General features: G+C 37.8%; 1 protein-coding gene across 1 annotated transcript; it reads right to left on the reverse strand.

Annotated features, from left to right (window-relative positions):
* Positions 1–608: 608 nt before the first annotated feature.
* LOC145975721 (uncharacterized) lies at positions 609–14,818 on the reverse strand. Its single transcript, XM_083106390.1, has 2 exons — positions 14,779–14,818; positions 609–4,481 (listed from the first exon to the last, which is right to left on the reverse strand). The coding sequence occupies exons 1-2, from the start codon at positions 14,785–14,787 to the stop codon at positions 2,619–2,621; spliced, it is 1,872 nt and encodes a 623-aa protein (XP_082962516.1). The 5' UTR covers positions 14,788–14,818; the 3' UTR covers positions 609–2,618.
* Between the last annotated feature and the right edge of the window lie 763 nt (positions 14,819–15,581).

Below are 15,581 nucleotides of genomic sequence, written 5' to 3' on the forward strand. Positions count from 1 at the left end.
GGGGGTAGTGTGGGACTCTCACCCACTAAAAAACTCACTCTGTCGAGATCTCTTGAGTCCCTTCCATCGGGATCCGCTTACGTATAAGCTTCTTGAAGCCTGGCAGACCTATTATTTTGTAATTAGGGGATGATTTTGCGGAGATACCAACAATTTCGATACTTAAAACTCACTGTTTATTAATTAATATAGTCAAACGGAATATCCAAAAGGAATCGGAAAAGAATCCAAAAGGAATCGAAAAAGATTGCAGTCGAATATCGTATTCCGATGCATCCTATCTGCATTTATCAAACAAATAATTCTCCATTTATATATTTTATATATAAGATTTTATATTGAAGATATTATGAGATAGTAAATTTTACATTTTATATAAATAATATTATTATTTTATAATATTTATTTATTTATAATATTTATGTTATAAAAATAATAAATATTATAATAATAATAAATTTGATATATCTTATTAAGTACTCTCGCAAATTTATGTTTGCGATATTTAATAGATACATTTCGAAGAGACGTTTTAAAAAAAGACGTCTTACATTTTTTAGATGTTTTTAAAGTAAAATCCCTACATATTTTTAGTCCGCTATTTATTTGACATAATACGATTGTTTGTAAACAAATTAGTTTATTAACATTTATACAAGGTTCATACAATCCAGCATCAGATAAATTATAAGCGCAAATACATATATTTATATATATTAATTATATATCTAATACTTTTTATTTTAATGTTATTTTATATTTTAATGTTATATATATATTCAGTCGCGCAAGTCTCTCAGCTGGCGCTCGTAAAGGATCCGCATTTATGAACGAATCGCTGTCAACTTTCGCTTACATAGTCGCTCTCGCCAAGAGCGCATCGCAACCAACATCGATTTCGAGACAAAGCTTGATATAAACAGGCAAGAATATATTTAAGATATATTTAAACTGACACTGTAATTAATTATAATAATACATCCCTAATAAATGTGATGAGAAGATTCACGATTATTTATATCTGGCCGAATAATATTAATAATTTAATCAAACAGAAGAGACATCCGACGTCCCACGAGATTCGTCGATTCGCCCGCCTCGCGGGTGAAATCACGGATCTGTGCCAAACGTTTGTGAAATTGAGGACATACACACGTATATACACGCGCGAGATGTGTCTCTCTCGCGTCGACGGCTTCTTTGCCGGTATTGTGTATGGAGGGGTATATCGGACCGGGGAAAGTTTATTTACAGTAGAAGAAGCGTTTTCAATCCCGATGCACGACTTGGCGAGACCTCTGATCCCCCGAGCGAGCTCTCTGTGTTAAGACTAATACGAACAATATACACACACAATATACGATACAAGTCGTAAAACGTGCTAATCAGCGGTAGAGTTTTGGTTGTCTTTAATGCAAAACTTGGGTCTGACATTTTTTTCGATAGAGCTGTAACTGGAAAAGTGGTCAAATAGATAGAGAAATGTATATATTTTTTTATTTTTTATCTTGAGATATAAATAATCTCTTTAAATGCATATTTTATTATGAATTTGGCATCAAAAATACGTAAGAAATTATTTTTAATTTAAAAGGCTTGTACAAATTTATGAATTTTCCAAGTTTAAATTTCACGCGATATATTCTTGAACGAAATCATAATCAAACCCAAGACGATAATTATACAATTAACGTGTGAGTCCGGCAAGACTTTGCCTTGCTTCGATGGAAAAACATAAGAATTAATTTTCCCTGTTGAAATCTACTTATGTTTCTACAGCTATATTACGTTTTATGATTACGTGCTTCTTTTCTATTGAGCGTGTCTTGTACGATTGTCGAAGAAGTTGGCGGTGCCCAATCGCGTGTACGCTATTCTATCAAGAATGAAATAGAGGAAAGTGCCGCCACAAAAGGAATAGATATAAGGAAGTGAAACTGGAGTCGCACAATTATATACAGAGTGTCTATGTTGCAACTAAATGCGAACTTGCGTAATTCAAGCTCGGGAAGGCCGCGCTACTACTGACAAGTCCTTGTGTGAAGTACGTACAATTGTAATTAATATCATTACGTTTATTAAGGAAACGGTGGCTTCTTCATTACATACCGATTATTCTCTCCTAGAATAAACTTTTCACGCGTACGGCCGTCGAGACGTAAAATCGTAGGAGAGTAAAATCTCGCGGGAGGTAACCGGGCAATCGATTCGATTTCACTCAGAGATGCCAGTATTCAAGGTTACTATCGTCATGGTTTGTATACTATTGAACGTACCGAGTCATCGCGTTCTCTCGCGAGCCATGAATAAGCATTTCTCATTGTCGTTCTGTTCTACGTGCATATATATAGCTGATTTGCATCTTAATGTATGTGTGTGCGTGCATGTGTCAGAATCAAAGAGAATCTTTGAAAAATTAGAGATGTAAAGGATATGATAGAAAGAAGAGATAAACAAGAGGGAAGAGCAAGGTAAATGGAAGAATTGAGAGAAAGAGAGAGAGAGAGAGAGAGAGAGAGAGAGAGAGAGAGCTCGATTTCACCTTGCTAATATCGTCCTGTAGTAATTTACACGACTCGTCGAAGTCTTATATCGATTATGCTCGTCTGCCTCTATTCTCACGCGCTTCCCAACTTGCCGCGATTACTCGCAAGTTGATAATTCTGATTGGGCAACGCTCCGACGTTTAACGCCAACACCTTGGACACGATGTTGAGATCCTCGGCACCCGGGCCCTGCACGTTGCCCAATTCACCGGCGATGCCCGACTGATAAAGCAAACGCTGAATCTGCTTGGCAGGTGTCTGTTGTACTCTCGTCGGGAGAGTCTGCCTAAATTGCGTGTAAGGATTGTAAATGAATGTATTGGGATTCCTTGTTGGCGCGATAAAGTTGAACGTGTTCCTCGACGGAGGCGGTTGCTTGTTGTCTAGATTGAAGCCGAAATTACCAACTGCGTTGAAGGCCTCCTGTCTGTTGAATCTGGTAGCCGGAGCTACAGGTGGTTGAAAATCGGTAGGAAACGACACAAAGTTCTGATGCAATCGCTGCTGGTGATGTTGCTGAGGTTGCTGGTGATGTTGCTGAGGTTGCTGGTGATGTTGCTGAGGTTGCTGGTGATGTTGCTGAGGTTGCTGGTGATGTTGCTGAGGTTGCTGATGAGGTTGCTGAGGTTGCTGTTGAAACTGTTGGAATTGCAACTGTTCCTGATAGTTTGTACGGAATAGCGGCGGCGCAGCGACGTTGGGAACTTCCAGGGATACACTCGGCTGAAGATGAACAGCAGGGTCCAGAGGTGCCTGAAGCGGCAACACGTTCGTCTGTTGGAAAATGTGCTGCTTCTGCAAAGGAAAGTGATTGTGCTGATTCAAACGATAAATTCTCTGTTCTTCAAGTTGCTTCAAGCGCTGCTCCTCCAGTTGCTTGATCTTGGCCTGCTCCTCAAACTGCTTGATTCTAGCCTGTTCCTGCAAATACAGTTGCTGCTGCTTCTGTCTCAATTGCTGCTCGTAAAGCTGACGTTGTCTAATGAGAAACTGGGTCTGCTGAATTTGCTGCTGTTGCAGTTCCGCCAGCTGTTGCTCCAATATCTTTTGCTTAAACTCCAATTGCTCTTGAAGAGTCAGAGCTTGTCCGTCACCCGATTGTCTGTAAATCGGCACGACACTCTTCGGAACACCGAGCTCGTCCTGTTGTACCGTGAAGGCTGCCACAAGAGGCGCCTGAAAGATTTTCACTTCCTCCGCTGGAGATTTTTCCTTATTTACGTCGGAAGAAGGCAAAGTGACGTTGTCTTTGGGCGAAACAGTCGGACTAGATACAGTTGGTTTCGGCGCAATTAACGCATTGGTACTCACGAGTCCATTGGTCGCACTTTGCGTTAAGCTCTCAGACAGCGTGATCGGCTTCAACGTCACACTCTCGATTCTGTTGACCGAAGATGAACTTGGGGAACTCTTTAAATTTTTCGTTTCCAACAAATCTACTTTGGACTCGCTTCGCGACAAATAAGTCGATGGATTCTTGTCCGGGACAATTACATTGTGCACGTGGAAGCTTCTAGCGTCGTCGTAACTAGCTTTTTCTATGATCATCGGCGATGAACTCGGAGAAACGTACTTCTTCGATTCGAGGAAGCTTGAATTTTGCAGCTTCTCCTCGTTGGGAATTTCTTCATCTCCCGGGAAATCGTCGAACGACAAGGAGGCTTTCGGTATCACGCCGATATTTGTATTCAGATTCGTATTTTTGAGGACATTGTCGAAAGTCTTTTTGACAGTCGTGACAAACGATTTCTCATCATCGTCTTTTCGCTGCTCCGCCGACTCGGCCTCCAGTTCCGTTAGCGCCTTTAACAATGCTTGTCGCAGGTTCTTGTCGAGCTTCACTGGGGCGGGCGCAAATTCAAGGCCTTTGGCTGAGATCTCAGATTTCTGAGACCTAACCAGGCAGACTACTGCCAGTAGAATCGTTACGGCTATCTGCAAAATTATAACAGATATATTAATATAATATTGCGTTACATAGATTACGTTTGATATTATTAGAAAGCAATATTATTCGCCACGAAATAAAGTGAAGCCATCATAGCAAAATTTATTCGCGAAAATCCAAATTATCAAGGGAAGAAAATTATTCAAGAAAAGGTGAATCATCAAGAGTATAAGGTTATCTACGATAAGAATAGATATCTATATATGATTGGGTTTATTGTATTGATTCGAGATAGATCGAAAGCTAAAATTCGTTCCCGAATGTTCAAATTCCCAAAGGGGCAAAGTTATCTAGAAAAAGACTAATCATCAAGGATATAAAATTATTGACGATAAGAATAGACATCTATATATGATTGGGTTTATTGTATTGATTCGAGATAGATCGAAAGCTAAAATTCGTACCCGAATATTCAAATTCCCAAAGGGGCAAAGTTATCTAGGAAAAGATTAATCATCAAGGATATAAAATTATTTACGATAAGAATAGACATCCATATATGATTGGGTTTCACTATATTGATTCGAGAGAGATCGAAAACTAAAGTTTGTCCATTCGGTCTATGTCCTGTTAGTCCCGTTATGAGTGGAAGAGAGGCCCCAGGCGATTTTCTCCTCCTAAAAATACAGTAAATACGTATCTGCCTACAGCTTTCGAGTCGTGCGAGCGAGACCAATAGTTTGCATGTTTTATGTAATTACACGTACACGCTTGACATCGCCGAAGAGACACGCTCGCGCATAATTAAACGTGCAGACACGTTCGGAAAGTTGAGGACCGCGTGTAGCAAGTGTAATGAGCTCTCGATGAAACTTTAAGCTATTTATTTATTTATTAGCACATTTCACGTGCGGGCTGTACAGTATTTTTCCCTGCTATATTATTATGAAATACAAATGCGTTTTTAGAATATCTTGCTCCGCGCGATAAAATATTGCCAAGGATAATCGTTTGACGAATTACAAGGAGATGATCCAGAAAAGAAGAGATAAATGAAAGAACTCGACAGAGATCCCATTATGTTTCTCTTGAAACCGAATGCAATTAGAAGCGTATCTTTAATTACGTACGTACGCAGTACGCGCTTCTTGGGAATAAACTTTGGTATTTAAGCGGAGAGAAACTCCTGATGTATCGAAGCTTTGTTATATCGCTGGGAATAATCGAAGACTTTTGTAGATACTTAATCCCTTTAACATTTTTGTAGATTGAAGACTTTTGTAGATACTTCATTTCTTTAACATTCGCGCGTTACATGATTGATTTTAACTTTTGTTGAATTTAAAAAAAAAATGGTGATTTGTTGAAGAACATTTTACTTTGTTCTTTCGATTATTTCGTGATATTAAATATTGTACCAAACTAATAAATGTAAGAACGATTCATTAAAAGTAATGGATAAATCTTCTTTTGCTTTCTAAAATTATAGAAATTAAAATAGATATTATATCCGTGCGATTTTTTAATCAATGAATAATTTCTTTTTACTATTGAACCATCAACAATAATCGCATCTTTGACTTTGACATCTAAAACTATTCGTCTTCGCATCATCTCAGGTAATTATAGACAATTTGGAAAAGTGCTGCCTTCTATTAATAGCCACGTCTTACTCCTTTCATTTTCATAATGATACGTGACGAATGGCGTGAAGGACGTCGCGGACAGCGCTTAATGATTCGTCATTAAAACAAGTCGTCCTAGACTTGTGATCCGAAAATTATTCAAACGCAAATCAGGAGCGTCGTCGATTTACAGTCGAACGACTACGCCCTTTTGGAAAGGTTACGAGCTACCCACCAGAAGCGATTACAGGCTTTGAACTTTCACCCCGCTTCGTCAAATCTCCATGGGAGTCCAACTACGATGCATACGCATCGCGAGAGAAGAGTTATTGACGTTACTGTCAACCATAAGTCCCGCGAAGAGAGAAAAATCGGCGAGAATTTCTGGCGGGAATTCTAAGCGTTCATAAACGTGTAGACGAAAAAAAAAGAAAAAAAAAGCGTCAGTCTACGCTGCGGTTCTCTTACACGAGAACCTTTGACATTTGCAAAGAAAGTTACACCCAGAGAAAAGACAACGAAACGACATGCCGAGGGTCAACGATGCGAGCAAGCGTGGTACATCATCGAATTATGTATTCTTCGCACAAGAGCCCGCGCTTAAGTGCCAACGCTTTTGCCGCAAAAGGAAAGCGTTGGAGATGCGCGTCTGTAAACTATCCCCGTAATTTGCACACAATAAAACGGGGGAATTGCCGCGTTTAACGCGCGCTTCTGCCTTATAAAACTTATCTCTCGCCCCCTTCCTCTTGATCTCGATCTCATCTAACAATTAATTGGTTCGTCGTAAATTTCTCAGGAACGAGACTTCGAATATTTCCTCGGAGAAACGTAAGAGCCACGTTTCTTTATTCACTCGAGGACGACTGAAGTGGGCGAACGCGAGACTCCGCATTTGTATTCGAGTTCTTCCTTCGCAATTATAAATTTAAAAAAAAAATGAAGGTACGACACATGTATATCGCAAGTAACTTGGGCCTTAGACAACTTTGGGAACTTTCTAAACTCGTACGGGTGTCCTCCCGTTTGGTCCAGCATCCCATTAATCTTCCACCGTTCACAAACGGGAGGAAGGCACTCGCAGGTGTCTTACCACTTAATAATAATAGTCCGGACGAGGTTGGGACTGATTCGCGTTGTTGCAGCTTTGACGTGGTCGGTTTCACTTTCGAAACTCGCCGGGCCAAACATAATCGCCGCGCTTGACATGTGTCACCGCGTCGCTCGGATTTATAGACACGACGCGCGTTAAGTAATTCTTTGCATAATAATCGCAAACTCGCTAATTAATCAACCGCAAAACTCTCGCAAAAGTCGAGAGCCGCATAAATATGCGTGAGTGCGTGCGCTCCAGGGGAAGAAAAGTTGCGAGGCGGAAGACAAATAACGCGATGGATTGTCCCGACCGGTTGTTAAAAGGATCCGTGTCATATTTGGCTATCGCGAATCTTTGACTATGCGAATGTTCTCCTCGCGTTGCGAACTCTTGACCCGTCATTTTCTAGCGCAGAGAGTGCGCCGTGCGAGTTTCACCGCGCCTAACAGAATGACTGTATCGCTGGGTTGATATTACTAATGTGCGATAGAAAATATTGCATATAAAATGCATATAAAATGCATATAAAATCTTAGATCTCTTTCTCTTTTCTCTTTGCTTGCGTTACATGTGTGTGCGTCGTTAAAATTAAAATTATGTTTGCTTATATTATTGAAATTTCACTTGTAATAAAGATCTAAATGAATCGAATAATAATATTAAAAATTCAAGAATCCACAATTCTATTGACTGAGTATCATTTGATCGATTGTTTTGTCAGGTATAAACTTTTTAAAAGTGGCACACGAGCATCAAAACTATCGACGAATATTTAATAGATCGAAAGCTGCAATTAAATGGATGGCGACAATAATCAACATCTGTCGAAGTTAATTGCTCCATAACAATAATCAGGCTAAGACAGTCAAGCTCCAATTCAACACAGTTCAACAAAATAATTTCAAACACAAAGAAAGAGAGAGAATAGTAATTATAATTATTTCCCATAATTGTTTTTTACGCTCAACATGATTCTGGCTTCCAAGTTGCTACATCCAAATTTTGAGAAATTTTTTAAAACGAACTAATACGGAGAATCGTTATTCCTTTCTTTTCTCTTGTACGCTTTCTATATTAATCTTTGTTATTATACAATCATTTTTCAGATATTTCTATATTATTTGAAAAAGCAAATTGGTTTCCAAAAAAATGCAAAATTAATCATTAACAAATGCTAAGAGATCTTACAGACATCATTATAGATGTCTTAAGAAAAATAAATACATATATGTGTCTAAAATTAATAGTAAAATTGAGAAAAATAAAGCTTTAATGATAAAAACAGATATAAATGATTAAAATATCTAGTTTCAACTTTAATAAATTCCTTTGAATAAGATTATATGTATAACACAAAATATACGATACTTGCTATCGATCAGAATGCGACAAAATAGGATAATGATTATCGAGAAACTTGTCACGTGAACCGAAGAGAAAGAGAGAAAGAAAGAAAAAAGGAAGAAATGAGACCGATCACGGCATCTTGTTCACGTCGTGCGATTGCAGGTGGGGAAATAGCGTGAGAGAACTCGTCACATTGATCCGGCCCGCGCATAACACCACTGGTGCGTAGAGGAAGCAGAAGATGAGGAAGAAGAAACCGCGAGAGCTGATGTGGCGGCACTTTCACTCGGCAGAGTATGTCGAGGATGCGCACCGCTCGTGAACTTGCTTTACTCGCCTCTTGCCGGTGCGATGAGCATGAAAGATCGTCGTACAAACTCAGGCAGGCTCGGCCTTTTGTGCCGGATTATGAATCGACTTGACGCAACATCATCTTACGGAGTAACACGCCCAATCACATTTTTTTCCCTAACACAAAGTGACAGCGTAACTCTTCTTGATTTTTAACAATAATTTGCAGCGAGAAAAAATTCGGGGCACGCAAAATTCTATTTATTTCTATTAATTTTACATATCGTGTAACAAAGGAAACATTGGAAGAAGCAAAACACGTGCATCTTGAGGTACATATGTGTATTAAAATATGCTGCAGAAAATTATAAATAAATTTCCATTTTGAATTTTGTCGTAAATTATAGATTGTTCGAAGCAGCATTTTTAGATCATTCATTAAATTGAAAGGATGCAAAAAGCACGTTCGTACATTTATATATTTTAATTATATATATAATATATAAATTACGAAGTATATCCTAAAATCCTCGATGTTAATTTTAATAATGCAAATTTTTCAACCAATGTAGAATCGATTTTTTATATCTGATATCGATGCAAATAAACAAATCAGAACTGGCGTGACTCACTTATATCTCGCAATAAATAATAAGTTTATGTTAGAAATGAATAATTAGAATAGAGGATCTCCCAAAATTATTATAAGCTCTTTTAAGCCGAATCGATTTATTGAAGTGTCTGTAAAGAAATTAAAAGATTGTGGCACAATGACTATTCTGAAAATCTGAATTCCAGAGAAGAATCGATTTCCGATATAATACAAAGTTTGTATGAATTTTGCATTAAGTCATGAAAGATTTGAAGAATGTTGGCTTAACTACGCTTACCACTAAATTATCTTGATTATGGCCATTACGATTTCTGTATAACAATATGTATTATCTCGAGATCAATTTAAGCAAATAATGGACCAAGTCTTGTAATGAGCGAAGAAAACTGTTAGACGATCTATAGTACTCGTACTGCACGAAGCTAATTGGTTAGATTCGAAAATAACTCCAATCAAATTTGACCGCTTAGCGATTTCACATCTAATAATCATGTTCAGTGGAGATAACAATGGTACAACCGCCGGGTAACAATCAGTTTTCTCTGCCAAGTGCAATCAATTTCGATGAAATAATAATTTAAACATTATATATAAAAATTTTATAAAGATTTCTTGCTAAATAAAATTAAGAATGAAAGAACGCAAGATAATACGCGGCGTGTTGTATCACTTTTTTTTAAATCACAAATTGCCTGATGAATTGGAATTGAAAGTAAAGATAATTAAACTTTATAGGAAAAAGAGATAGATAAATAGAGAGAGAGACCACTTTTAAAATTTTCTCTCCTCGAGAAAAATTACGCAATCAATTAACAAGATTTATTTCATGCTTTTTCTTTTTCCAAATAATGAACTTTGATTCAATTTCGATGACATAAAAATCTTCATGAAGATTCTTGCTAAATAAAATTAAGAATGAGATAAAAAACGCAAGATAATACGCGGCGTGTTGTCATTTTTTTTAATCACAAATTGTCTGATGAATTGGATTGTAAAGATAATTAAACTTTATAGGAAAAAGAGATAGATAAATAGAGAGAGAGACCACTTTTAAAATTTTCTCTCCTCAAGAAAAATTACGCATTCAATTAACAAGATTTATTTCGTGCTTTTCCTTTTCCCAAATAATGAACTTTCCGCTAGTTGCATCACGATGTATCGTGATATCTTGTAGATTTCGGATTTCGTGTACAGAAACGCGGAAATGGGAGATGCGTGAAAGTGCACTTCACCAGGAGTGTCGCCAAGTACGTTTCGATTATACAACGAGTCCTTGGCGTTGAATAACGTACAAATTCAGCGATGAAAGATGAACCCGATGCGCATGAATGCAATTAAACGCGAATGCACCGTGCAAAGCACCGTATCGTATTGCAAGTTTGGAGTGAAAGTTTCGAGAGATCGAAGGCCTCTGTCGAAGAACCGGCTTGGTTGTTCAAAATCATTCATTTTGACCGGACATGTTATTTTTCAATCTACCAAACTCGACAATCGATTCGAATTCTCTTAAAATCTCTATTTACTCCAATCACTGATCTATCATAGAATATTTCAAACTTTCCGCGCAGCTTTGATAGCGATCGAAACCTTTTCACGTTAAGGTTCAGACGTGAAGAGTCATCGAGGTAGAAGCACGAGGGATAGAGGCAAGCGTGAAAAATTCGAGGCGTGGGAGCCGATTAAACAATGATTGTTCCGACGTCGTACGTGATGTCGGACGGCGACGAGAGGTCTACGGGGCCGATGAGAGAAAAGTTCGGAAAGGATGCCGAGGGGCTTTCCACTTTCGACTTGCGAAAAATCGCCGATTCAACGGACCGCGAAGCTGACTCCTCTTCGCGATTATTAAGGAAGTCGTAAATGTTACGGCGTTTTCTAGCATAGCCGGATCTGTTGGTGCGGATCAATCATGTTGATACATCGGTTACGAAATGGCCGGAACTCTTTCAACGGGTGGGAGCCTCTCCAGTTGCGCGTATTACGTGTCGTTCTGAATCCTAGCGCAAATTTCCTCGGGCACTCCTCACGAGATTGGCATTGTCGGTAGGCCGTTTCGTAAGAGCTACCTGCCCCATGTAATACGGGGCTCTTTTTACCGCAAGTCCGGCTTTTATCTCTCGGAATGGATCTCCAGCGGAATGAAGGCGGAGGGGGGAAAAAAGGAGAAGAACTTTCTTCCCGCGGCGCTCGAAAAAGATGCCATCTACTTCGTCGGTCGTCGAACTCGTCGCGTCTCGCGGGTATATCCGTCACACCCATCTTTCCGTGTCATCGATCCCTAATAATTACTTTCTCTCCAAACGCGCGTCGTCAACTAAGAGCATCTCGTCGACGTGACCACGCATTAAGAGGTTTTCGAATAAAGATTCTTGAAAAGATACCATTCCTTACCGTGATTACGATAGAAATCGATCGAGAAATAATTCCAAGTGAAAACTGAGGAAACGTTACACGATCGTGTCATGAATTCAATGACACGTTTTATCAGATCTATCAAATTCATCGATTAGATTATTTCGATTAGATTATATCGTTTCTTTGCCGATTTCAAATGAAAAATCGCAATCTTATAACGCACACTATGCGGTTTTAATCTTGGTTCTGGTCCACACGTCGACCTTGTACAAAGAGAGAGCATGGATCTTATGCATCTAGACTGCAACGAGGATAAGCTTGCAATTCAAGAAACTTCGCTCTATTTTTTTTATATACAAAGTTCCATCAATCTCGATCGTTATCGGACTTTTTATCAGATCTATCAAATTCATCGATTAGATTATTTCGATTAGATTATATCGTTTCTTTGCCGATTTCAAATGAAAAATCGCAATCTTATAACGCACACTATGCGGTTTTAATCTTGGTTCTAGTCCACACGTCGACCTTGTACAAAGAGAGAGCATGGATCTTATGCATCTAGACTGCAACGAGGATAAGCTTGCAATTCAAGAAACTTCGCTCTATTTTTTTTATATACAAAGTTCCATCAATCTCGATCGTTATCGGACTTTTTATCAGATCTATCAAATTCATCGATTAGATTATATCGTTTCTTTGCCGATTTCAAATGAAAAATCACAATCTTATAACGCACACTATGCAGTTTTAATCTTGGTTCTGGTCCACACGTCGACCTTGTACAAAGAGAGAGCATGGATCTTATGCATCTAGACTGCAACGAGGATAAGCTTGCAATTCAAGAAACTTCGCTCTATTTTTTTTATATACAAAGTTCCATCAATCTCGATCATTATCGGACTTTTTATCAGATCTATCAAATTCATCGATTAGATTATTTCGATTAGATTATATCGTTTCTTTGCCGATTTCAAATGAAAAATCGCAATCTTATAACGCACACTATGCAGTTTTAATCTTGGTTCTGGTCCACACGTCGACCTTGTACAAAGAGAGAGCATGAATCTTATGCATCTAGACTGCAACGAGGATAAGCTTGCAATTCAAGAAACTTCGCTTTATATTTTTTATATACAAAGTTCCATCAATCTCGATCGTTATCGGATTAACGCGCGTATCGACCCTCGCTAGCTCAGATCCATCCGCGAAACTCCGATTTCGACCTTAATTAGCGCCATGCACGACCGTACTACATGACAACTGGGTCGTTAGGCTTCCAATGCGCATATTTATGACGCTCGCGTGTTGCACCTCGAAGATTCGAGCGGAGAATAGAAATTGATCTACTGACAGTCCAGCGACTTCAACAGAGCGCGTCGATTCATTAATGCGATTCATAATGAGCTAGCACACTTCACGGTAAATTGCCGCAAGCGTAAAGAGGACTTTGAACGGCGAATCGCAGAGAGAATGATCTCTCTACCTTTTATCCGAATCAGTGACTATAAATTAACGCGATTTATTGCTTTCTTCTTTCTAAATTGATATCTCAAGAGTCTCATTACTTTTGTATCGATGCCGTTGTAAACTTTAAAAATCAAGTATGAAGTAAACGTTTATTACGAGTCTTTATTCGATGATTTAAACAATAGCCAGATTTTTTTTTAAGAATAAATGATACTTTAGAAAGTTTTCAGATTGTAATACAATTGACTACTATTAAAATTGTAATACAATTGACGACTATTAAAATTTTACATGATTTGAGTTTAGATCGGTGTGAGCCAGATCGGATTCTATCTATAATTATATGTGAATAATTTTGTACGAAAGGACTAATTATTTAAAAATTTTTTTTTAATAATGATTAATAATAAATATAATATATTTAATTACTTTGACAGATTAGTGTGTTAAATTTAGAATTTAATTATATATATTGTATGAGTTTATTAGATAAATATATAAGTAATAATTAATTATATATTGATATACATTAAATTAAATTTTTTAAGATTGATTTTATTAGTTTTAATTGTTATAGTGGGGATGGCTTTTTTAACTTTATTAGAACGAAAAATTTTGGGTTATATTACAATTTGTTTATGTGTACCGATATCAAATATCTCATTAAATAGAAAATAGGCGTACAATGAAAGTTATATCGCGCGACATTTGCGGTAATCATCATTTACGAATACATTAAGATTCACGGCATGTAACTGTGTAATTAGAGATACAATGTAGCAGTCTCGTAGTCTCCGAGAACGTTTTCCAAATCCATACAATTCGCTAACAACATTCGGCCTATGATTTTAGTTTAGCGCATTTTAACCAAGCGAGTAACCGGAAATATTAGATTGACAAGTCGCATGGGAGATCTCGTCGGGTCAACGATTCATCAAGTAGCCCATCGGAAACCGTTAACCGAGGCGAAGCGCCTCTTCCGCGCGAGCGATACGATATATCTGGAAATCGCGAAACGTATAATGGAAGAAGAAAGTAGCCACCGTGAAATGCTCATCGCAGGTTTCCTCCAACAAAGTAGAAACTCGCGAGTACATCGATCGCGCCTATAGTCTACGTGGGAAAGAAAGATTGCCATCGCCAAGTAACTTCATTAAATAATCATGTTAATGATCGAACTTGAATTTATTATCGCGGTTATAGTCGCTTCGTCCAATAAAGGGTACAAAGGACCATGCATCTTCCCCGCACATTACACTCTTTCTATCAGCATCCAAACTGGAGCTTGAGGCACCCGATTATTAATTATGATGATATGACAGATATATATATATTTTTTTTTACGCTAATCACTTTGCACTCATCTGATCGATTATTCGAGCCGCACTGTCACTTGAACCGCACGTGATCCACCATCGCGCGAAGGAAATAAGAAAAGATCGATAGACAACGTGACAGGTGGAAGAGAAAGAAAGAAGAGAAAATTTGGAGGAAAGTTGATGAGCGAGCGGAAAAGCTGATCGGTGAATGAGTGGTTTCGTACTCACCAAGCGCATGATGCTGTCTGTGCCCACGCTCACCAGGGTCTCGGCTTTTACTCCGGGAAAGATGATCTCCGTAGGTATAGGTAGGTAGGTGATAGTTTCGTGAAAGAGAGGTGGGGTCACTTACACCTCATCGATGTTAAAACACGTATGTACCGCGTACATGCGTACACGTACGCGACAGATTCGGCTACTTTTCTGCTACTTTCGGCTCTTTTGAATATTATTATCGCGTTCCCGTAACCCATTTTTGTCGCATTCCCGTGCATTTTGCGAGAAGGAACTTTGAAGACTCCGTCACTCAAAAGGAAATTAAACTATATCTATAAATTGTAGATTAAAAATAATTTACGGATTTAGTATGATATTTTTTTATTAGTTACACATGATGCTTCTTTCGTTCTAGTATATATTAGACAGCGCAATATTGGATTCTAATTAAATTATTATTCCAATATATATGTATATATATATATACACACAAGGTGACCGGAAAATTGCCCGCATTACTTCGAAAAGTGATTCGGGACCCAAACAGAAGGAAAAAAAGTTATATAAACATAGGTCCGGAAATAAGTTGTTTCCGACTTATAGCCACTTTTATGTTTAAAAAATCATAATTCATAATCCGCTTGGTATCCCTCTTTAAAATTATTTTAAAATTTAAAATTTAAAAATTTTTAAATTTTTAAATTTAAATTTGAATTTAAATTTTTAAATTTGAATTTAAATTTTTAAATTTTTACATTTGAATTTTTAAATTTTTAAATTTGAATTTAAATTTTTAAATTTTTAAATTTGAATTT

Source organism: Camponotus vicinus, unplaced genomic scaffold, assembly GCF_025532165.1.
Source record: "Camponotus vicinus isolate PSW18456_S1 unplaced genomic scaffold, iyCamVici1.0 SCAF_8, whole genome shotgun sequence".
Lineage (NCBI taxonomy): Eukaryota > Metazoa > Arthropoda > Insecta > Hymenoptera > Formicidae > Camponotus > Camponotus vicinus.